Consider the following 26,185-nt stretch of genomic DNA (forward strand, 5'->3'; position numbering starts at 1 on the left):
TCCCCTGCAATTATCACATTCTTATCAATAAGGTTGCTTATGTTTGTGAGTAATTGTTTTATTTGTTTGGGGGCTCCTGTATTCGGCACGTAGACATTTATAATTGTTAGCTCTTCCTGATGGATAGACCCTGTGATTATTATATAATGCCCTTCTTCATCTCTTGTTACAGCCTTTAATTGAAAGTCTGGCTTGTCTGATACAAGTATGGCTACTCTAGCTCTCTTTTGACTTCCAGTAGCATGATAAATAGTTCTCCATCCCCTCACTTTCAATCTGAAGGTGTCCTCAGGTCTAAAATGAGTCTCTTGTAGACAGCAAATAGATGGGTCTTGTTTTATCCACTCTGATACCCTATGTCTTTTCGTTGGAGCATTTAGTCCATTTACGTTCAGTGTTATTATTATAATGATATGGGTTTAGATTCATTGTGATTCCTGTAGGTTTCATGCTTGTAGCGATGTCTCTGGTACTTTGTCTCACAGGATCCCCCTTAGGATCTCTTGTAGGGCTGGCATAGTGGTGACGAATTCCTTCAGTTTTTGTTTGTTTGGGAAGACCTTTATCTCTCCTTCTATTCTAAATGACAGACTTGCTGGATAAAGGATTCTCGGCTGCATATTTTTTCTGTTCTTCACATTGAAGATTACTGCCATTCCTTTCTGGCCTGCCAAGTTTCAGTAGAGAGATCGGTCACGAGTCTTATAGGTCTCCCTTTATATGTTAGAGCACATTTATCCCTAGCTGCTTTCAGAATTTTCTCTTTATCCTTGTATTTTGCCAGTTTCACTATGATATGTCGTGCAGAAGTTCGATTCAAGTTACGTCTGAAGGGAGGTCTCTGTGCCTCTTGGATTTCAATTCCTTTTTCCTTCCCCAGTTCAGGGAAGTTCTCAGCTATTATTTCTTCAAGTGCACCTTCAGCACCTTTCCCTCTCTCTTCCTCCTCTGGAATACCAGTTATGCGTATATTATTTCTCTTTAGTGCATCACTCATTTCTCTAATTTTCCCCTCGTACTCCTGGATTTTTTTATCTCTCTTTTTCTCAGCTTCTTCTTTTTCCATAATTTTATCTTCTAGTTCACCTATTCTCTCCTCTGCCTCTTCAATCTGAGCCGTATTTATCTCCATTTTATTTTGCAGCTCATTGATAGCATTTTTAGCTCCTCCTGACTGTTCCTTAGTCCCTTGATCTCTGTAGCAAGGGATTCTCTGCTGTCCTTTATACTGTTTTCAAGCCCAGTGATTAATTTTATGACTATTATTCTAAATTCACTTTCTGTTTTATTGTTTAAATGCTTGATCAGTTCGTTAGCTGTTGTTATTTCCTGGGGATTCTTTTGAGGGGAATTCTTCCATTTTGTCGTTTTGGATAGTCCCTGGAGTGGTGTGGAACTGCTGGGCACTTCCCCTGTGCTGTCTTGAATAACTTGCATTTGTGGGCGGGGCCGCAGTCAGACCTGATGTCTGCCCCCAGCCCACTGCTGGGGCCACAGTCAGACTGGTGTGTACCTTCTCTTCCCCTCTCCTAGGGGCGGGATTCACTGTGGGGTGGCGTGGTCCGTCTGGGCTACTTGCACACTGCCAGGCCTGTAGTGCTGGGGATCTGGCGTATTAGCTGGGGTGGATCGGCAAGGTGAACAGGGGTGGGAGGGGCAGGCTCAGCTCGCTTACCCTTCGGCGATCCTCTTGGGGAGGGGCCCTGTGGCACCGGGAGGGGGTCAGACCCACCACCAGAGGGATGGATCCGCAGAAGCACAGTGTTGGGTGTTTGCAAGGTGCAATCAAGTTCCCTGGCAGGAACCGGTTCCCTTTGGGATTTTGGCTGGGGGATGGGCGAGGGAGATGGCGATGGCGAGCACCTTTGTTCCTCGCCAAGCTGAGCTCTGTCGTCCGGGGCTCAACAACTGTCCCTCCCATTGTCCTCCAGCCTTCCCACTCTCCGAGCAGAGCTGTTAACTTATAACCTCCAGATGTTAAGTCCCGCTTGCTCTCCGAACACACTCTGTGCGGCCCCTCCGCTTTTGCAAACCAGACTCAGGGGCTCTGCTTGGCTGGCAGGCTGCCCCTCTGACCCGGCTCCCTCCTGCCAGTCCCAGTAGTGCTCACCACCTTTCCTCCCTTCCTACCCTCTTCCATGGGCCTCTCTGCGCTTGGCTCCAGAGAATCCGTTCTGCTAGTCTTCTGGCGGTTTTCTGGGTTATTTAGGCAGGTGTAGGTGGAATCTAGGCAGGTGTGGGCAGTGAGCCCAGTGTCCTCTTACACCACCATCTTCCTCCCAGATAATTTTAAAACAAATGTTACTGTGTAGTCCCCATTGGGCTTCTACAATTGGTGAGTAAATACGGAGTAGGGGCAGAAAATGGCAAAGTTAATGATTAATCGTGCATGAGGTTAAGAGGAATATAAAATCTAGTTAAGTAGGGAAAAAGACAGAACATGGAGCTAAATTAATAATCCAACTAATACAACTATAGTTCTGCTTATGCTTTTTTTTTTTTAAGTTTATGTTTTTATTTTGAAAGAGAGAGAGGTGGGGGGGGAGGGGCAGAGAGAGAGGGTGGGAGAAAATCCCAAGCAGGCTCTGCACTGTCAGTTCAGAGCCTAATGTGGGGCTCAAACCCACGAACCATGAGATCATGACCTGAGTGAAACCTGAGCCAAAATCAAGAGTCGGACACTTAACTGACTGAGCCCCCAAGGTGCTCTGCTGCTTATGCTTTCAAAACAGGTCCAGGAATGAAGCGTCCACACTCATCAACCTCAAGAAAACATCTGTGTAATAAGGTACAGTGTAAAACAAGAGAGTCCCCAACCATGCAGCACATCCCTCCTAGGTATTAGTGCAGTTTCAAGAAACCCAAGACTTATGTGTACACGAGTGGCTCAGTCGGTTAAGCTTCTGACTCTTGGTTTTGGCTCATGTCATGATCTCACAATTCATGGGTTCAATCCCCATGTTAGCATCTATGTTGACAGCACGGGGCCTGCTTGGGATTCTTTCTCCCTCTCTCTCTGCCCCTCCTATATATATTATATAATATACATACGTAAATAAAGAACTCTCAATTGTTTTGTTAATATAATGGCTAGCCTTAGGGATTCCCTTGAAAAGATGAAAGAATAGAATGTAGACATAAGACACAAGACACAAAGAAATATCCCCATCCAATGTTAATTCCCCTTCTTAAAATCTGGCCACGTGTGCTCCTTTTAATTTCCCTTTTCCTCAAGATTGACAGAGATCACTCTGGCCAAATCTCTAGGTTCAAAGAATACAGGTCGCTCCTGTAAATGCTGAGAGCCAGAAAATGAATTTAACAAAGGACCCAAGACTGGCCATAAAGCTTGCTTTGCTCCTACTTTCCAGGGCTCTGTAATCAGGCTCGGCCCCATGCAGGTGTTCCTCTTAAACAGTGTCCTTTCAAGGAATATCGTAGGCCCCCCCACTGCCAAAAAATTCATGTTCCCTGGATAGCTACAGAGCTTTTCAGTTATTAAGCCCTTTTACCTCTCTTTCAAAAGATCCTACTGAATTTAGAGAGCAGTTATATTTTTTGACCATATTTACAATTTTCCCTTCACAGAGGATATTAATGACCAAAACTTGCCCTAGGCCTTTCTACACATGATTTGCAAAAGGCCAATATTCAGACGCTAAGAGAAGCTAAGGTTAAATTGTGTACCCAGAAACAAGGCGTTTGTTAAAATGTTTTATGCAGATTTTACAAAGGCATAAGTCTTTCAGTTTCCATTTTAGCTAAAAATTCTCCCTGATATGAAGAAGCAAATTTAGTTAAGAAGATGGGCCAGTCCCTTGATTTTCAAGCTGTAATCTAGGTCTTTAGGGAATTAGGAGAAACAGCCTATTTCACAATTTCTACAAAACCAGAACTACAACTCCAGAAACAAGTTAAAGTCCACCTATCTTTACCAATCTCCAAACTTCGCCTATTTCTTTCCAAATATTTGTAGACATTATAAAAGATCATTGTATTGGAACAAAAGTGTTCTGTACTTTAAAAAACAGAGGGGAGAGACAGGAAGATGGTAGTGGACTAAGAGGACCCTAGGCTCCCTTCATCCTATGAACACAACTAGACAACTATCAAATCATCCTAAATACCCCAGAAATCGACCTGAAGAATGACAGAACAAACTCCACAACTAAAAGGAGAGAAGAGGCCACATTGAAGAAGGTAGGAAGTGCAGAGATGTGGTTTAATGGAGAAACAGATCCTAGCTACTGCAGAAGGAGGGACTGGTGCTCATGGAGAAAGATATGAGAGAGAGAGAGAGAAGGAGAGGAGCACACAGGGGAACACACAAGGAGAATGTTTCCCTATAGCCACTGACTAGGAAAATGGGAGGGGCTGAATTTTGTGAGTTCTTGCAAGCAGTGGGCCTAAAGCCTATAGTTCATAGGTCAGCAAGCTTGGTTAGGATGGAGCCTGGGGGGCACGGACAAATTATGGAAACAGCCCAAGTGTCCACCGACTGATGAATGGGTAAAGATAAAGAAGAAGTGGTGTATATATATATATATATATATACACAATGGAATATTACTCAGTCATAAAAGAGAATGAAATCTTGCCATTTGGAACTACGTGGATGGAGTTAGTATCATGCTAAGTGAAATAAGTCAGCCAAAGACGAATACCATATGATTTCACTCATGTGGAATTTAAGAAACAAAACAAAAGAGCAGAAGGAAAAAGAAAGAGAGGCAAGGCAAGAAACAGACTCTTAATTATAGAGAACAAACTGATGGTTAATCAGAGGGGAGTTAATGGGGGATGGGTGAAATAGGTGAAGGGGATTAAGGCGAGCACTTGTCGTGATGAGCACTGGGTGATGTACGGAAGTGTTGAATCACTATCTCGTATACCTGAAACTAAGATTACACTGTATGTTAACTAACTTGAATTTAAATTAAAACTTAAAAAAATAAACTTTCCTAAAACATAGAGACATATGCTTATATGGGCATAGAACAGTCTGGCATGATAATAAAAACACTGGAAATGACAGCTACTTCTAAGAAGGGGAACTAGTTGGCCTGGAAATTTGCTTTTTACTCTATATTCTTTTTGAATTTTGTAGCATGTATCTGTATTGTCTGTTAAAAATTAATACAAGGGCACCTGGGTGGGTCAGTTGGTTAAGCATCCAACTCTTGATTTTGGCTCAGGTCATGATCTCATGGTTTGTGGGTTTGCGCCCCACATTGGGCTCTGTGCTAACAGTGTGGAGCCTGCTTGGGATTCTCTCTCTCCCCACCTCTCTCTTTGCTTCTACCCCACTCTCTCTCTCTCTCTCTCAAAATAAATACACTTAAAAAAATAAAAATGAACACAAAAAGGTAAATTTTAAAAAGCAATTACCCTGAAACTTTAATTTTTTAATTTTTTAAAAATGTTTTAATTTATTTTTGAGCCAGAGAGAGCGCATGAGCAGGGGAGGGGCACAGAGAAAGGGAGACACAGAATCCGAAGCAGGCTCCAGGCTCTGAGCTGTCAGCACAGAACCCAATGCGGGGCTCGAACCCACAGATTGCGAGATCATGACCTGAGCTGAAATGCGACACTCAACCGACTGAGCCACCCAGGTGCCCCACCCTGAAACTTAAAGCACATTTTTACGATCTTTTGTTGTCCCTTGAAATAATAAATTTTGTCATATATTTTATTTATTTCTTTATTTTTTTAAGTTTATTTTTGAGAGAGAGAGAGAGTGAGGGCTCAGGTGCACTCGAAGTAGGGGTACAGAGAGAGGGAGAGAGAGAATCCCAAGTAGGCTCCACGATATCAGTGCAGAGCCTAACAAAGGGCTTGAACTCACAAACCATGAGATAATGACCTGAGCCAAAACCAAGAGTCAGAAGCTCAACCAACTGAGCCACCCAGGCACCCCTGAAAAATATTTGACTTTAATGCCTCATGAAGTTTTGTGGGTAATTTAAGCATAATTGTTAAGAACAAATTAATTAAATAGGTTAAAAGATTTGTAGGTCAACTTTTAAATAGCTCCCAGAATCTTTGGTAACTTAAACTATAAGGTTTTGCTAAGTTAAATGATGAGTAAATTCATTGATAATTTAGATCCTTTCCAGTAAGATAAAATAATGAAACATTAAGTACTGAACGTATTTTATAAACTTTTGTCTTTTTATTTTGCTTTTAAGTGTTTATTTATTTATTCTTGAGAGAGAGAGAAAGAGAGAGAGAGATAGCGCGGGAGGGGCAGAGACAGAGGGAAACAGAATCTGAAGCAGGCTCCAAGCTGTCAGCACAGCTGACTTGGGCTTGAACCAATGAACTGTGATATCATGATCTGAGCTGAATTTGGATGCTTAACTGATTGAGCCACGCAGGCACCCCAACTTTTGTCTTTTTATGGAGAAACTAAAGATAAATTTGAGACTGTTAGTAAACACGTTTTATGCTTTGCTGAGGGATTGTACTATGAAAAACATTTCTTTTAAAAAAATTTTTTTTTCAACGTTTATTTATTTTTGGGACAGAGAGAGACAGAGCATGAACGGGGGAGGGGCAGAGAGAGAGGGAGACACAGAATCCGAAACAGGCTCCAGGCTCTGAGCCATCAGCCCAGAGCCTGACGCGGGGCTCGAACTCACGCACCGCGAGATCGTGACCTGGCTGAAGTCGGACGCTTAACCGACTGCGCCACCCAGGCGCCCCTGAAAAACATTTCTAAAAATTTTAAAATATATTCATAAATTTGCCAATCTAAAGAATTTCTGTGTAACGGAGTTTACACTTGCCTACTACTTAGTTTTTACTAGAAATTAAGGTTTGTAAGCATTAAGAATTCAATATGTGTAATCAAGACTACCGGAAATAATAGGGGAAACAACTCTGTATGTGAGGAAAATAAAATACGTGTTTTGGTAAGAAAAAATATGAGGAATAGAAATATATGTTAGTGGAGTGAAAAGAAAATAATTTTGTGCTAAAGTGACACTGGTGACTTAAAGCGGAACGATTGGGGGTATCCGGGTGGTTCAATGGGTTAAGCATCCAGTTCTTGATTTCAGTTCAGGTCATGATTAGTTAGTGAGTTTGAGCACCGCGTTGGGCTGTGTGCTGACTATGTGGAGCCTGCTTAGGATTCTCTTTCTGCCCCTCTCCCATGTGCGTGCGTGTGCTCTCTGTCTCTCAGAATATAAAAATAAACATTAGAAAATAAAGAGGAAAAACTCAGGACAGAACCTGAATGTAAAAACGAAAGTTGTAGGAGGTTTATGGAGAAAGAATCTTAGAAAATGAATTTTTATGTGTGGTTAGGACTGGCTCTAAGATAAGTTTAAATACATAAATGTGTTTTAATGTCAAAAGTACAATAGTGCAGAGTTTTTGTTTTCTTTTTGTTAAAAGTACAAAGTTTTTTTGAACTATCGATTTGCTTTCTAGGGGCCAAGAGTAGATAGTGTCAAGATTAGCCGTTTTGGCATGAACATTATTTTAAATTAAAAGTAATGAAAACCCAGCAGATTCAGGAAAAGCTCTTTAGCTCTCTCTCAACTAGTTGCTTGTATCAGGAAGAAAAGTATTAACACAGATTCCTTTTTGCCTAAGAAACTTACCTGCAGAATGGGGAAACCTTTGTTTTCCATGCATCACCTTTCACCTTCTTGCTAATGGTCTTCTCCCCTTGGTATTCCTAGACCCCTACCCGTCTTCTTAGCTCATATAGGCATCGCATTGCCTGTCTTTGGAATTTCCATGTGTGTGTGGATTCCTCGTACATATGTACGCGATGGAATTGGATTTTCTCCTGTTAATCTGTCTTATGTCAATTTGATTCTTAGTCCAACTAGAGGGATGTTGAAAGGCAAAGTAAATTCTTCCTACCCAATATCTTCATAAGAAATTATAAATAAAAGTTTTTCTTTACCTTTTAAGTTATTTGTCTAAAAAACAATGATTCTATGTTTGCCAAAATAATTTTCTATATTTTTCAGGTCTTTGGTACTTAAGAAAACTGAATCTGAATGTTAAAAGAGCAAAATTTTGCTCACAACTATGTAACCTGTATTTGCCTTTGATATCTTTTATTGTCTCTTTGGTTAAATGGATAATGAAATATTGGTTCATAATGATTTGTGATCCTATTCAATCAAATGTTCAAAATTTTTGATATTTTTTCACATACTACCCAAAATTAAATTATAAAATAAAGTCTTTTGACCACAATCTAACTGAAAGTTTCCAGTGGGCCACTGGAAGATTAAAAAAAAAAAAATGTGGAGCACTTGGGTGGCTCAGTTGGTTAAGTGGACGACTTTGGCTCAGGTCATGATCTCACGGCTCAAAAGCCCCTGAGTTCAAGCCCCGCACTGGGTTCTGTGCTGACAGCTCAGAGCCTGGAGCCTGCTTCTGATTCTGTGTCTCCCTGTCTCTTTGCCACTCCCCTGCTCGACGTCTGTCTGTCTGTCTCTCTCTCAAAAATAAATAAACCTTTTAAAAAAATTAAAAATGTGAGAAATTAAACCAAGTAGGCTTATTGGGTATGTTAGATTATACAGGAAACATTGTCTAATAAGTGATTATATTTATGTAGATATGTTATTAAAGCCGGTTTTTTGGGGCTCCTGGGTGGCTCAGTTGGTTGAGCGTCCGACTTCAGCTCAGGTCATGATCTCATGGTTCATTTTGTGAGTTTGAGCCTCGCGTCAGGCTTGTTGCTGTCAGGGAGGAACCCACTTCAGATCCTCTGTCCCTGTCTCTCTCTGCCCTTCCCCTTCTCGTGCTTTCTCTCTCAAAAGTAAATAAAACATTAAAAAACCCCACAAATCTTCTAAGAATTATATGAAACTTCTAGCAATCTGATGTCTTGGTATATTATTATCTTGAAGTAATATGTGTCACAAAAATAACCAAATTTCCTTTTCAATTGCATTGCAAAGAACTCTAATCAGATCTTTAACCATGGCCATTTTTAAGTCTTTTATCATTTATAGACAGTTGTACTTGTACTTACATGCCTCTATAAAAGTTTCTTGCACATGTGCTTCATCTTTTGTGAGACCTAAGGAAAAAATTGAGTAAAGGCTTCTGATAACCTTAAGATCATAAAACCGAACTAGGTAAAAACTTTTGGAGGTAGTAGAAAAATTAGATTCAAGCAGAACCAGAAATAATAACATGGGACTGAATAAACTGAGGAAGATAATTATACTTTTCATGACTTTTTGTTTGAAACATTGCTGACTCTTTAAAAATGTTTTATTTTTTCCAGATTTAAGAAAATGTTTTCTCTTAAGCTGACTTAGAGCAATTTGACAAAATATACGTTTTTGAACAAATTGAAACATTTATATTTTTCCCTACCTGAACCCTCCAGAATTCAGAAACTCTCCATGAGTATTCTTATATTTTTATGGCAATATGCTTATTTGCATAAATTCAACATGGAACTTATTTATTTTATTTGGTTAAAATATATCTTGATATATATTTTTATTTTATTTTATTAAAATATGTATTTTTAAAGTTTATTTATTTTGAGAGACACAGAGACAGGGTAAATGGGGGAGGGACAGAGACAGAGGGGGAGAGGGAGAGGAAAGGAGGGGGAGAGAGAGAGAGAGAGAGAAAGAGAATCCCAAGCAGTCTGTGCACTGTTAGCTGTAGAGCCCGATGCAGGGCTGAAACCCAACAACTGTGAGATCATGACCTGAGCCCAAACCAAGAGTCAGATGTTCAACCCGCTGAGCCACCCAGGCATTGCAAGAATCTGTTCTCCTTGTAACAGGGAACAATTGGAAACACAGGTTATTTCACCAAGGCTTTGACTGGAATGTCTTATCTAAGAAAGACATGTATAGACTCAGATATGACCAGACAGCTTCTTTACTTTATGATGTCAACGAAACCCCTTGGAAATCTTAGCCTGATACCTTGTTTACAAAATTCCCAGCAGCCTTACCCAGTGAGTAAAGAAAGACACTTCCTGGCAGGTGTGGGAACCTCAGGATACTTTGGGGACTTCCAAAAGAGAGGAATCTACCCAAATCCATAGGTATTGCGGTGAAGTCTGATGGCAAATATTTAGCTTGGCTTTCAGTCTCGAGAATCCATTAAAAGTTCACTCTAGAGATTCCTTATGAAAAGTTCCAGCAACAAAGGTTTTAAAAAGCCTGTACGGTGAACCACTATTCTTACTGGACTTATGTAAATAATCAGGCCAATTTTTTGCAATTAGACTTATTTTGCAAACAATGTTAATTTGGCTGGCTTTGGTAAAAATGAGGGTGATTTGTAGAGAGAAAATATGTTTCAATAATATACCTTTGTAGATTTAAAACTATTTATTATAAAGTGGGCTAGATCCTGATTTCTTCTAGTGTCCTCCAATGCCTGGCCAGAACTCTCCAAACTAACATTTTGGCTTTGCTCCCATTTTTCTGACTTAGAATCATTTGACAACTAAAACTGCCTTTTTTCCTGAAGCCCTGCAAACTAAACATAAATGACTTGATATAAACTTCAGAGAAATTGCCACAATAGCTCATATATAGACAATGTTCGTGTTTATTGCTCAGAGGGCCATTCAGAAATCACCAGAGACATTTCAACTGCAAACTAGGAAGATCTGTGAGATTTCTACTACCTGTCCTCACTCTACTGAAGATGCTTTGAATCTGACGTCTAGGCATCTTCTCAACTGGCTACCCTCAGAACCCAGAAAGTGGCTTAGCATTTGATCCAATCAGTAACCAGTATTTTTCTTTTGTTTCCACAGAAACAAATCTTATTTAATACCTGATTACTTGAACCATGGGCCTACCTTTCAGAATATACCTGCATCACTGCCTCCTGAAATAAGTGTGACCAAATTGACTTATTTTCAGGAGTAAGAGATGGTTCAGCGAGATGAAACAACCTACCAGCTTAACTTCTAATGTGTGAAACTTCAGGTAAGTTTCAGAGTAAGAAACTGTAGGGTCTGAGGGCCGGCTGCCCATGACGCCACTTTGGCCTGAACATTATTTTGAGCTGAAGGTAATTGAGACCTTAGGAGCTCAAGGGAAACTTTTGCCCCTCTCTTAGTGACATAGAGGAATCTAAATGGAAGGTTTTTCTCAGAATAATGGTTATGAGCAGAGATAAATTTTATCTGAGTGATCCATCTATATATATGGCAGGAGAAACATGTATTTCTAAACATCTGCTCTACTTACCACCTGGTGAGGTGCATTCCTTCCCTTTGAAGTCCCAGACCCCTACCCCCATTCCTCAGTTCAGGATGATATTACACCTCATTTTGCCGGATTGTCTTTGGAATTTTCATGTCTGGGTGGGTTCCCCATATGTATGCTTTAAATTTGATTTTCTCGTGTTAATTTGTCTCTTGTCAATTTGATTTTTAGTCTAGCTGGGTGCACCTTGAAGGGGACAAGAATTCTTGGTCCTAGTCATGGCCATCCAAGTCATGCAGTTCTACTTTATTGGGCCTTAGTGCCATCACTTTATTCTCATTGGTGTGGCTTTTCATCATCTGGATGAAATTTTCATCATATGTAACTTTCGTGAATTTCATTATATACTACCCACTTTCAAATTATTCTTGAAACACATCAGTTGCTACACTTTTAACACTCCTGTGTTCAGAGAAGTTCTGTTTATTTTCTTTCAATAGCTTATTTCTTTGTTTCTTTTTTTTTGTTTGTTTTAAGAATGTGTACTTATTTATTGAGAGAGAGAGAGAAAGACAGTGAGTGGGGGAGGGGCAGAGAGCGAGAGGGAGAGAGAATCCCAAGCAGGCTCCATGTTGTCAGCACAGAGCCCAACTCTGGGCTTGATCTCATGCACGGTGAGATCAATGAGTGAGCCGAGATCAAGAGTCAGAGGCTTAACCAACTGAGCCACCTCAATAGATCTTGTTTCCAAGTCATTACTCTAAGCACTATAATAGGTTTTCCTGGTCTGCATTCAGACTCTTTTTTCTTTACTTTTCAAAAAAAAATTTTTTTTAATGTTTACTTATTTTTGAGAGAGAGAGAGAGAGTGCAAGCAGGGGAGGGGCAGATTGTGAGGGAGACACAGAATCCGAAGCAGGCTCCAGGCTCTGAGCTGTCAGCACAGAGCCTGAGGCAGGGCTGGAACCCATGAATCAGGAGATCACTACCTGAGCCAAAGTTGGACGCTTAACTGACTGAGCCACCCAGGAGCCCCTCAACATAAGTATTATATATATAATTACACAGTATATGGATATATCTGTAGAGCTTGACTCCAAATTAATAAAAGTCCGTAGAAAGCAGCTTGTTGTAAAGTGATAAGAAGCAGATTTAAGGCAGGGAAATGCCACTAACCTACTATGTTTTGAAACCCTAAAACCATCACAGCAGATCAAGGATGAAGTTAATGATTGGGCAGTGTGAATCTAGGACTGTTGGGAGGGTGCTCATCTAGCTAGATAAGAGGTTTGATCTCAACCTTTTGAGCAGCCCCTTGGTTCCACAAATGAAGAAACTTAACACCTGGAGTAATTAACAAAACTTCCTAAAGCTTCTATACTCAGTGTGTGGTCCCAGGACCTGCAGCTGCTTTGGAATCACCTGGGACCTTGCTACAAATACAGAATCTTAGGCCCCGCCCCAGATCTACTGAAACAGAATCTGCATTTTAACAAAAGATCTAGAGGCTTGCTATTACCTTTTGAGAAACGATAGCCTAAAGGCCAGTGAACAGGGCACCTAGGGGGTCCTGACTCTGCTTCCATTGAATTCCTCTGTTAACTGTTAGTTTTGATGCTTTAATTGACTTGGCGGACACATCACTTCCTTTGCTCTTTAAGTTTAGTCTTAAGAGAGGTCCGGGAAAATTACCGCACCCCGCCAATGCCATCTTAAAATCCTGACAGGCCAGAACGAAGTGAGATTTGGGCTGTCATAGAACGTTTTCCAGCTTCTCTGGTGACACTTGCGATCCCTGGGTTCTTTCCTTCCCCACGTGCCTGCATTCTATAAGCCAACGCACAAAGTTTGGGCTGAGCCAATGAGGGTGGAGCTTGAGGCGAGCGTGCGGCGTCTGTCGGTTGCCTAGCGACGGCGTCCACGCTAGCCCTCTGTAAATCGAGTCAGCTACTGTTCGCAGGCTACCTACAAGGCCGCCATGGAGACTGAGAGAGGCTCCTTCATCTCCCGGGACGTGGAGACCCCAAAGAAGGAGGTACATCTGCGGGTGACCCCTTCGGAGGTGAAGTTCCTGGACACGCTGGCCGGGAGGGTGTACCGCCTGCCGGTTACCGTACACAACCTCGGCCGTTGCAACCAGAAAATCCGGTTTCAGGAACCACTCAAGCCACAGGTAACACCCTCGGGGGTGCAGGAGCAGGACCTCCCGAGCGTCAGGGCTCTGAGACCGCCTCCCCACCTGGGCGCCTGCTTTGTCCCGGAGAGTAGACGCCGGCTTCTGCGGGAGTGTGTGGGGGGGGGGGGGCGGGGGCAGGACTGAGCTTCCCAGGGAGCGGCCATTTAGGTCTCAGTGCATACGCGTGCTAGCCGTTTTGTTTTGTTTTGTTTTTGTTTTTATTTTTTGTTTGGTTACGGAGACACAGTGGGGGAAAAGTTGATCTAGAACCTCCCAACTTCTTCATCTTGGGTTTGGAAAGAAGGGAAAGGGGGTTCCATGTCTGTCTCCTAACCCCAGAATTTGTGCTTGTATACTGTAGAATTACATCAACAAAATTCTCTAAAGTACCCTTTAGTCATAAAGTGCCTGATTACTCTAGATGCAGTAGGATAGTGGAAAGGTTTATTATTTCATGTTCCAACAAACATTTGTTGAGCACCTACTGTATAATAGGCTGTAGGTGTGAGGAATCTAAAATGAACACAACCCTACCCTTACAGGACTTAGAAACTGGGGGAGTCAGTAAAGATCATGAGTAAAATTAATGTTCCGAGAGGCCGTCTCCATCTTCTGACTTAGAAGTTGACAGAATTCTTTTTTTTAATTAAAACATGTTTTAATGTTTATTATTTTTGAGACAGGGAGAGAGAAACAGAGTGTGAGCGGGGAAGGGGCAGAGAGAGAGGGAGACGCAGAATCTGAAGCAGCCTCCAGGCTCCAAGCTGTCAGCACAGAGCCCTAGCTGGGGGCTCGAACTTGCTAACTGCGAAATCATGACCTGAGCCGAAGTCGGATGCTTAACCAGCTGAACCTTCCAGGCCCCCAAAGTTGACAGAATTCTATTTCAATCTCGCTGTCATTTTAGATCATGTGTGTGAGAGGATGAATATTAGTTTGCTGTCAGGGAGACTTTTGATATAGGAAAGGTGATAAGAATTTTTGATATGTAAGTGATAAATAACCTTATTAGTATTTTTTTTTTTGTGGGACATTCTTAACGATAAGTAGTATTGAATGCACCTGGATTTCTAGGTACAGAAATGGAAAGGTATCTACGATTTTTTTTGTTGTTAAAATTACATCTATTTGTATATACATAGAAAAATGTACGGTAGCGAGTAGAAGGATAATGAGAAAAAGGACTTTCATGTTCTACTTTTTACACTTAAAAAAAATTGTACTTTTTACCTACACTAAAGTGCACAAATCTCGAAAGTAAAGCTTGATGAATTTTTATGTGTTTATACACCCATGTAGCCACCATTTGGGTCAAATCGTAGAATTTCCATTTCCAGCATTCTAGAAGGTTCCTTGCAGTACCTGGAGTAATCACCTCATGGAGGTGACCACTGTAGTGATTTCTAACACCACAGATTAGTTTTGCTTGTTTTTGAGTTTCATATAAATGGAATCCTGCTTTGTTCATTTTTATATTTGAATGTTTTAACAATAGTAACATGTATTTTGTAATAAAATGGAATATCGTGAGAGGCTATTAACTCTTTTTTAAAGCAAAAATGACCTGATTACTCCAAATACTGTAAAATAAGGGGAAAATTTTATAATTTTGCTACGTCACTACATATTTATTGAGCAATTGAATGTATACCTGAAAATACTTTTCTTCTAAAATTCAGGCTGGCAGTAAATCCCAGATGTGGGCAAACACTATTTTATGGATGTCCAGGAGACACTTATATGGGTGGTTTTTGTGCAGTCAGGAGATAAATGATATAATTCATTTTAGTTTGTATCAAGAGTTAAGAAGGAAAACTATTTAGACCACAAATCTGGACACAAGAGAATGGCCAGGTAAGCTTACCAGTTAGAGGCCAAAGCCGTGAGCCCAGTATTAGTGTGAACTTCTCTTTGTTGCAAGACCATGGTGTGCTCTCCTGATCCTTCATAGATATAAAGGGAATTAGGAAGAAGATAGATTAGAAAAAAATGTATTAACTATCTTGGAGAAAAGAAAAAGTGCTGTATAAAGAAGATTGTCATCATCACCATTTATAATTACTTACAAAATGATGCTTCTAACATACAGTAGTACTGGTTTGCAACCCTGGCTCAAGAGGCTGCATTATCTTTGTGTTGATGACCTGTTATGAACCATATGTAGTACTATATGCCATCTACTGTGGGTTGCTGGTAGAAAATGAAGAAGACACAGTCCTTATCTTTAGTGTTTTGTTAACTTGTGTGGCTTCTGCATCAGTCAGGCCAGTCTTACTTGGAATTGTCCCCTTTTACCTCCATGGCTCAGACTCCCTTTTCTTTTGACCCGTGTTTTTCATTCCCACCTCCTGCAAGAATCACCTGTTTCCAAATCCCACCCATCTTTAAGGGTCAAATTGAGTTCTCTTTTTCTCTGTAAGTCTTATCATATTATCTCCAAATTATTTCTTCCCTGCTGGATACCAGTTATCAGGCATTGATTATAGTTTGGACTTGTGTCCTGATGACTCCTAGTAAATGTTAGTTTTCCCATCCGTCAGCTCCTGAGTAAGGGTGGTGCCTTATACACCTTTGTATACCATTCACAGGGCTCAGCAACTTGTAGTTTGACCAAAAGCACATGCTGCTGAAGCCATGGTTTCCTTTCTCCAAGATACAGCTTCTTTAAAGGAAGATAGTCACATCTGATACATGCACTTGTAACACCCAAAGGCTTATGCAGGGAAAAATCTATCCCTTGTTTTCTTACTGTTCTATAATTGCAGGGGGATTCAGAGTTGAACTGTGATAGTTTTGAGGTATCAGAAGTTTGCTGGAAGTATGAAGCTTTCAGACCACTGGTATCAACAAATCACTCCACTGCTCTGTACCCTTCATTGCTGGAAAGTATTGCTTAGATTTAGCCTGGCATGAAAAGCCCTGAATAATTAATTTCAACGTGACCTCCATCGTTACGGATTGAGCTCTTTGCCCAGCAAGGCTAGCTTATTAGTTGCCTGCTGAAGGACTGTTCTGCTTATTCTTTTCTTGGCTTATGTCCGAGATATTCCTTCCCCATAGGGAGCACCTTGCTTGCTTGTTCTCCACCTTTTACATCTATTCTTTAAGCTTAGGCCAAGTACACTCCTTTCTAGCCCAATGGTAATCATGCTTTCTCATGGACTTTTGTGATACCTATGTCTCCAGTACTCATAAGACACTTAATTAGTTCTTGACTTGTATTATTTAACTTTCTAGGGGTGTATAGTCTGCTTCCTTGAAGAGATTATGTACTCAGGAGAGGGACTTTTTCCACTTATGGGGAAGGAGCTTATATTTCAGAGTCACATAGATGTGTGATTTGAATCCTGTTAGAGTGACCTTAGACGTTAATTATGCTCTCCAAGTCCCAGTTTACTCATCTATATTCTGGGAGCCTTAACATCAGCCTTATAGGACTATAGAACTGTCTTATGTGAGATAAGAGATGTAGAATGCTTGACTTATTGTGGGTCTCCAACACATAGTAATTCTCTCCTTCACTTTCTCCCTTCATATTTGTCCTGGAGTCTAGCAAATGTTTTACAAGAATGAAAGTGGGTTTTCTTCCCCCTCGTATCCTATTCCTTTTTTATGTTTGCTCCAAGTTCTGAATTCTAAGTCCCCATACAAAAAGTATATAAAATGATAAATGTATGTGTTTAAGATTATTAGATTATCTATTATTTAATAATAGATAATTATTAAATTATTAGATTGCTCTCCCTTTGTTCTGTATTGAAGTACCTCATACTTCTAAATGAGCTTGTGAGCATTTACATGTTTCTCAACTGACTACATTGTCAGTTTTAGTCCATGTACTGTTAAAAGCATACCTGGAGGGGTGCCTGGATTGCTCAATAGGCGTCTGACTTTGTCTCAGGTCATGATCTCACTGTTCGTGGGTCCAAGACCCGCGTCAGGTTCTGTGCTGATAGCTCAGAGCCTGGAGCCTGCTTTGGATTCTTTGTCTTCCTCTCTCTCTGCCCTTCCCCTGTTAGCATCTGTTTCTCTCAAAAATAAACATTAAAAAAATATATATATATACACACACACACACACAGTCATTAAAAAATATATATATATATAAAAAAAAATATATATATATATATATATACACACACACACACACACACACACACACAGTCATTAAGTGTTTGCTTTCAGGGAAGGAATATTGCCTATATCCTGATACAGCTCTTGAACTAATGGACACTTCTAGCTATCGTAGCTCACATTATTTCCTTATTAGGAGTTAAGATGTATAATTTGATTTTTTTTTTTTTCCCCATGAAGTTCAAACTGATTTTGACCAATCTGGATAAAGCACTTGCTTCTGGACTTCAGATGACAGCTATGGTGGAATACCATCCTGATAAGGATGAAGACACTTATGACCAACTACTTATTTCAATAGGAAATAAAATAATAGAGATCCCTCTACTTGGGTACGTATTCTTCATATTTCATGCTGACATTTTCAGCACTCTTCACATAAAAATAAGGGTCAAAGTAATATAATATTCTGTATTTTCTCTGGCTAAGATTTCTTTTTGTATCTATAGTGTCCTTATAGCTGAACTTAATGGTCAGATTTTTAGCAAATGGGTGTTCAAAAAATGGAAGGCTGGTTTTCTGGTATTTTTAATTAAAATAAAAACGTTCAACAATTGCATGTATTCCCTCTTTTTCCCTTGACTTACATCCTGTTTTATTTTGACCGTGTTTTTTTTTTTATACCTTTTGAGAGTAAAATTTTTTTTATATTTTTTTTATTATTATAATTTTTAAAAATTTACATCTAAGTAGATTAACATATGGTATACTAATGATTTCAGGAATAGAATTTAGTGATTCATCACTTGTGTATGATTTCCAGTGCTCCTCCCAACAAGTCTCCTTAACGCCCCATGCCCATTTAGCCCATCCCCCCACCCAAAACCCCTCCAGCAGCCCTCAGTTTGTCCTCTGTATTTAAGAGTTAACTTATAATTTTTTTAATGTTTATTTATTTTTGAGAGAGAGATTGAGAGAGAGACAGAGCACAAGCAGGGGAGGGCAGAGAGAGAGGGAGACACAGAATCCAAAGCAGGCTCCAGGCTCTGGGCTGTCGGCACAGAGCCTGATGCTGGGCTTGAACGCACAAACTGTGAGATCATGACCTGAGCCCAAGTCGGATGCTTAATCTACTGAGCCACCCAGGCGCCCCTTAAAGTGTTTTTTTAATTGATAGACATGCATGTGTGGATCCTCCTTTTCCTTAGCAAAATGTGCTTCCATAGATGTCATTCTTTTGTCTCTATTTGTCTACCATCTGTAGAATTAATATTGGAATGTTAATACTGGCATTAGATATGTCTTTTTATAAGTTCCCTTGTGTGTTTTTTTATTTTCATAAACCAAATTTAGATCTGCAGTTATTTTAGTTCTCCATGTTGTTGAGAAGTTCTGATTTAGCCAAGCATCGCATTCTGTATAGGAATCAGTTAACACATTGTCAGGAAAGGAATGTTATTAGCCTATTAAAAATACTTACTTTACATTTTATAATTTATTTTAGGTAAGGCCATTTTTGGCCCATTCTGCACATTGATGTAACTATGAGTTTCAGTGAGATTTGCTTGCTTGTACTATATAGGGAGAAAAGAGTTGAAGATGCTTCTGCCTTTGAAAACAGGAATTTTGTCTTGTCCTCGTAATGTATGCTCTCTCTCATCTGAGTTTGGCTGCTCATCACAGCTACAGCATAAGGAAAACACTGTCCCCTTAAACTATGATGGAAAGGGCTGAAGGAGGATGGGCGTGTGTGTATCTGTGTGTGTGTATGTGTGTGTTAAGTTTTTAAGTTTTTAAGTTCTATACAATTCTATTACCTGTATAGGTTTTTATATCCACCACCATAGTCCAGATATTCAGCGCTGGTAATACGACAAGGATTTCTCCTGTTACTTTTTTTTAAAAAAAAAGGTTATTTATTTATTTTTTGAGAGTGATAGGGTGGGAAGAGGCAGAGAGAGAGGAAGAGAGAATCCCAAGCAGGCTCTGCACTGTCAGCACAGAGCCTGATGTGGGGCTCCATCCCACTAACTGTGAGATCATGACCTGAGCCAAAATCAAGAGTCGGTTGCTTAACCTACTGGGCCACTCAGGCGCCCATCTCCTGTTACTTTTTTATACCCATACCCACCTTCCTTCTGCTTCACACCTACAATCCCTGAACTCTTCAAACCAGTAATCTGTCTTCCATTTCTAAAATTTTGTCATGTCATGTCTTCCATGGTATGCATATACCACAGTTTGTTTAACCTTTGGCCTGATGAAGGATATCAGGCAGATGCCATGATACATTACAAATACAGCTGCTATGAACATTCTTTGCTTGTCTCTTGCACCATTTCTAGAGTTTATAGTTGCATTTAGTGGGGACGAATATGGAAAAATAGATTTATGAAATCTTGTCTGGAAACCAGAAGTTTGGATTCTCTGCCCTTTCAGAAGTACTTTAGCAGAAATGATATAATCAGTGATTGTGAGCACTTGTTTTTTCATCCCTCTTGCACATTTAAAAATGGCTGAGAGTTTTAGTCATGAGCTTGAATAGTTGCAAAGATGTAATCACTTACACATAACAAATATTACTATAAGATAATTACATGCTTCTTTCAAATGTATCCAGTAGAGTGGAAATACCATAGTAATTTAACAGTTGAAAGATTTACCTCATCTTTTTTTCCCCTCAGATTTGTATTTTCATTCCATTTCTAACTATAGCATCATATCCTAATGTATTATTTGTTCAGTATGTTTACAAATATGTATATAAGTAGATTTACTCCAATCATAAATCCATACATGTTTTTAGAATTTCTTATGAATTATATTACTATAAATTTAACTCCATATATAAATTACCAAGTTTGGTACTTAATTTTTTTCCTTTTTTAAAATTGAGATATAATTGATAAAGAACTTTGTGTAAGTTTAAGCTGTACACGGTGTTGATTTGGTGCATTTATATATTGCAATGTGATTACTAGTGTGGTGTTAGCTAACACCTCCATCAGATCACATAATTATCATTTCATTTTGTTGTGAGAACATTTAAGATATCGTCTCTTAGCAGCTTTCAAATACATAATGCAGTGTTGTTAACTCTAATCACAAGGCTGGGCATGAGATCTTCAGAACCAATTCATCTTCTAAGTGCATATTTTGACCAACCACTTACCAATTTTCCCACCCCCAGCTCCTGGTAACTACCATTCTCCTGTTTGTTAACATAAACTGTCTGTAACATAAAAAGAAAAATGTTATTGCAAATACTTTTCTTAGTCAGGTGGAAGAGAAACCAATAGGAAAGCCAGAAAAACTGTTATGTATTTTATTACTCTATTACCAAGCCCTTACTACTAAGGTAACCCATATATATGTGTGCATACATACGTGTGTATAATTTATATATATATATATATATATATATATATATAACGTATATATGTGTATGTGTACATATGTGTGTGCGTGTGTGAGTAGACTCTTAAGAAATTTTATTTTTTTAAATGTTTGTTTATTGTTGAGAGAGAGCAAGTGTGCACGAGAGCAGGGGAGGGGCAGAGAGAGAGCAGGACAGAGGATCTGAGGCAGACTCTGTGCTGACAGCAGAGAGCCCAATGCAGGGCTCAAACTCAATGAGCCCTGAGATCTACCTAAGCCGAAGCTGGACACTTAACCGACTAAGCCACCCAGGTGCCCCAAGAAATTATTATTTAAAAAAAATTTTTAAACGTGTATTTATTTTTGAAAGACAGAGACAGCGCACAAGCAGGGGAGGGGCAGAGAGAGGGAGTCACAGAATCCAAAGCAGGCTCCAGGCTCTGAGCTGTCAGCACACCTGACAGCACCCAGACTGAGCCACCCAGCCACCCCCTTCTAAGAAATTATTATTATTATTATTTTTTAACTTTAAAGAAATTTTTATTACACAAAGGTTGTCACATAATTGGATATTTCTCTACTTTGTACACAATTACTCTCCACAGAAAGGCTGCTTCTTAACTTTTCATCTGGTGATGGCAAGCACTAAAATCCTTATTTTAACAGAATAGTAGTAAAAATACCTCAGTATTTAAATTGAAAGCAGTACATTGGTACATGGCTCTTGCATTCAGTTATCAGGAATGTACAAATGTCTTTTTATTCACAAATACAAAATAAATTATCTGTAGGCATGGACAATGACAGCAGTAAACCATTATATGTTGTCAACTGAACCCAGTAACTGATGGTTATAGTGATTTTCTTGAACATCAGCCAGGCTTTTCTTCATTCATTTCCTTCAACTGACTTCTCTGAAGTTATTCTTGAGGAGCACTGCCTTGAACTTCCTGTCACAGTTCATTAACAATGGTAAAGCGCTATTCTAGGAATTAGAACATTGCCACCTCCCATACCACCTCCCATTCCACCCATTCCAGGGTCCTTCTCTTCCTTAGGAATTTCGGTGACTACAACTTCTGCTGTAGTTAACAGAGAGGCCACGCCAGCAGCATCCAATAAAGTAGTTCTTATGACCTTAGTTGGATCAATGATTCCCTTTTCTACCATATTCACAAAATCTCCAAGCATAGCATCATAACCAACTTCTGAGGAACTCAACATAATTTTCTCAACTATCAGTGATCCTTCAACACCTGCATTCTTAGCAATGGTCATTGCAGGAATTTTGAGTCTTCTCTTAATGATTTATATACCAATTTTTTCATCTTCATTAGTTGGAGTTATCAAATCCAAGGCTGGAATGCACCGAAGCAGAGCACAACCCCCTCCCAGAACAATGCCTTCTTCAACAGCAGCTCGGGTAGCATTGAGGACATCTGTAACTCTTTCTTTTCATTCACTTCAACATCAGTTGTGCCACCAACCTTCAGCACAGCTACTCCATCTGAGAGTTTTGCCAGATGTTCATTCAGTTTTTCCTTTTCATATTCACTAGTTTTGATATCTAACTGTTCAGTAATTTCTTGGATACTTTTTCAGTGGAAATCAGGAGAGGTGTGATGTTAGCTGTTGATGCTGTAATTGCTGAACTTAAGAAGCAGTCTAAACCTGTGACGACCCCTGGAGAAATTGCTCAGCTTGCTACCATTTCTACAAATGGAGACAAAGAAATTGGCAACATCATTTCTGATACAGTGAAAAAGGTTGGAAGAAAAGGTGTTATCACAGTAAAGGATGGAAAAACACTAAATGATGAATTAAAAATTATTGAAGGCATGAAGTTTGATCGAGGTTATATTTCTCCATACTTTATTAATACATCAAAAGGGCAGAAATGTGAATTCCAAGATGCCTATGTTCTGTTGAGTGAAACGAAAATTTCTAGTGTCTGGTCCATTGTACATGTTCTTGAAATTGCCAATGCTCACCCTAAACCCTTGGTCATAATTGCTGAAGATGTTGGTGGAGAAGCTCTGAGTACACTTGTTTTGAATAGGCTAAAAGTTGGTCTTCAGGTTGTAGCTGTCAAAGCTCCAGGTTTTGGTGACAATAGAAAGAACCAGCTTAAAGATAGGGCTATTGCTACTGGTGGTGCAGTGTTCAGAGAAGAATGGTTGACTCTGAATCTTGAAGATGTTCAGCCTCAGGACTTAGGAAAAGTTGGAGAGGTCATTGTGACTAAAGATGATGCCATGCTCTTAAAAGGAAAAGGTGACAAGGCTCAAATTGAAAAACGTATCCAAGAAATTATTTTTAAGATACGTTTCTGAACCCAGCTAGAGAAATAGTTTGAACGAATGTTCGCCTTCATATCTTATATTGTTTGTGTAATGAGTGCCTCTTTTAGATCCTTTAAACTCTGTTAATGCAATTACGTACACTGAGGTCATTGATCTTCCCTTTTCCTGTTACAAAATTACAACGTCTTCATGAGAAGAACGTGGGTATTCCTTAAAGAAGCAGCATATACAGGATAGTCCTGGCTGATCTCTGGAATGTCTCTATATATCCAATAATACACAAACACTCCCATATAAACATACATCTCAGAAAGAAGGCCCAGACCACCAGTGCGTAAAGCAGTATTTGTGAATGTTTTATTCAGGTATTCTTACTTATGTCTTTGTGCATGTGTCTGTATGTATTTATATTTTGGAAGTTATATCCTATATGGAGTAAATTACTTAATTCATGTGTCTGGTACATAACCTAAGGACTCAGTAGAGATCAGTTATTACTATATTTATTATTGGCACTGTTATCATTGTTAGGTTCGTAAGGGTAATGCACTTAAAATCTAACAAAATCAAGGCTAAGTTCACCAATGTTATATACAAATAATTTCTCAGATAAATCATTGAGGCTTTGGAAGTGTTTGGCTTTTCATCTATAACATAGGAGCCATAATAATATTTGTTTCCTTTTAATGAAGTTTTTAGTATCAAACAAGATAATATACTTGTTAATAAATTATAAATTTTCCATATATAAAATATATGTATCCTTGTGAGATGTGCATATAGAATTACAGTGGATTTTTAAAATGTGTAGGAAACATGCGTTATAGATATGCTACAGTGAGCCCTTTTAGTTAGAGACACAGGTGAAAAATCTATTGTATCTTTTTGTGCTTAGATCTTGTTTTAGTCCCCAAATGATATTTTATAGCATAACACCTTCTTTTATTTCATCAGATTTGGCATCATCTGAACTATTTTACTTTGTAAAGATCAATTCCCCCCCTCTCTGAGGAGGGGCTAAAGAATGTATTATAGGCTTAGGTGGAGATTCCAAAAATGTTTTGAGTGGCAAAAAATATTGAGATATGTGGGTAGCCTTTCAAGGTGAGTACTTAAGAGGGTGTACTATGTCCTTAGATGCATAAAGTCTGATCTCTTCGTTAAAAATGTATCTCATTATCTTGTTTTCATGTCTTTATTTCAGTTCCTTTTACTGACAAATATGCCATCAACAGACTTTTAAGGAAATGTAAATGTCTTACAAGGAATTACTATAAAAGTGTCTATATATGTCCCCCTGTAGATTTAAGTATGAAGTTATAATTGTTAATTATGTTGTCCTCTTTTCTCCTCTCCTAGGTTGATTCCAGCCTGTCAATTGGAAATTGAGTCAGAAGTTAATTTTGGCACATTGGTTGCCAATAGCAAAGTATATTGTAAAGAGATTAATATCATTAATCATGGCAGAGCTCCAGGTAAATACTTTCTGTCATAAAAATTAATTTATATATATGTATATATATATATAATTTAATGTTATATAAATTAATTTATAAGTTGGTATTATTTGAAATGTATACTTTGTATAATTAATGGATTCTCTTATTCATTCCTTCTCCCCGTAAGGTGTCTATCATTTGAAATAGCTCAAAACTGAAGGCCCTTAAACAGGATTACTATAAATGATAGATAATAATTCAGGAAAGATGAATCCATCTCCCTATGATTCTGATTAACAGCCTGACTCCCAGGTGACTGGTGATCTCCCTGTGGATAGAAGGCAGGATGGTGTTAAGGGCGTGACATAGTCCTTAGAGTGAGCCATCCAGGGATAGAATCAGGGCACAATGCATTACTAGCTGTGTCATCTGGGGCAAGTATCTTTTAGGACATTGAACTTGATATTTCTCATTTATAAACTGTGGTTAATAAAATGAACTATGGTTAATTATGTATGTACTTAAGGTTTTAGTGTGGCACTTGACTTATCATATGCACTCAATACCTATTTGTTTTTTTTTCTCTTTCGTATTCAATTTTGAATTCACATGATGGTCCCTAGAAGGCTCTTATTAACTTTTTGTTCAGAGAGTAGATGCTTTTCTCTTCTCTAGATGGGATTATTTCTCGAGATTTTTACTGTGACCTAAGAGTTTCCATAAAGGCTTGTGTGTCTGTATGTGTGTGTGTTCATGCACACTATTCATTGATGGTATAGAGTAGGTATAAAATCACTTACCCTTCATTGTCTTCATTAGATACTAAGGATCTGGGGTGGCAAGGCTTCCATTGCTGACATGAGGACCAGGTCCACATAGAGAGGGCATTTTTTTATGAGATTGCATCTTGAATACATAAAACTGGTCTTAAATCCAAACCTCTTTTACATTAAGTGAGGATATTTTCTGTGGCTGTTTTAGCAATGAGAATTATTAAAACAAAGGTAGGGGATGCCTGGGTGGCTCAGTTTGTTAAGCAACTGACTCTACGTCTCAGGTCATGATCTCACAGTTTATTAGCTCAAGCCCTGCTTTGGGCTCTGTGCAGACAGCTTGGGGCCTGCTTGGGATTCTCTGTCTCTCTCTGTCAACCACCCCCCCCCCCCACTTGCACTGTTTCTCTCTCTTAAAATAACTAAATAAACTAAAAAAAACAATAACAAAGTCAGTTTGTCACTTTACTGATTTCTTCCTGGGGTTAAACAAATAAAACTGATCATTGTTCCTCACCGGATGTTACTTGTTTCAATTTTCCATGCTTTAATTTTTTAAATGTTTAAGTTTTTGGTGCCTGTGGGATTGTAGAATATTAGATTCGTTTGTGGTCTGACTCCAGTGTTACAGATAGAACCTCTCATGGCTAGTGATTGTGGGCTGTATGGTCCTTTAGACTCTCTGGTTATATTTTAGAGTAGTGGTATATAATTGAGAGAATTTTGTTTTTATTATTTATTTTCCAAAAATCTTTCTTAACTTGTCCATTCCAAATCCTGCAAAGTTTTGATCATATCCTTTCTTTATTATAAAATATCACCAAACTGTACATTTTTATTATGTATAAAAACTGTAAGTAACGAATATATATGG

General features: G+C 39.1%; 1 protein-coding gene across 1 annotated transcript in view; it reads left to right on the top strand.

The window, feature by feature from the left end:
* The first annotated feature begins 13,146 nt into the window (after window positions 1-13,146).
* Window positions 13,147-26,185, top strand: part of CFAP47 (cilia and flagella associated protein 47) — a 544,467-nt gene continuing 531,428 nt past the window's right edge. Inside the window, exons 1-3 of the mRNA XM_047075775.1 lie at window positions 13,147-13,341; window positions 17,659-17,810; window positions 24,459-24,574. Coding sequence (XP_046931731.1) covers window positions 13,147-13,341; window positions 17,659-17,810; window positions 24,459-24,574 — 463 coding nt within the window. The remainder of the gene's footprint in view (window positions 13,342-17,658; window positions 17,811-24,458; window positions 24,575-26,185) is intronic.

Source organism: Lynx rufus, unplaced genomic scaffold, assembly GCF_022079265.1.
Source record: "Lynx rufus isolate CCGP_SWC_20201006 ecotype Redwood Valley unplaced genomic scaffold, mLynRuf1.p SCAF_14, whole genome shotgun sequence".
In the NCBI taxonomy this organism is placed as follows: Eukaryota; Metazoa; Chordata; class Mammalia; order Carnivora; family Felidae; genus Lynx; species Lynx rufus.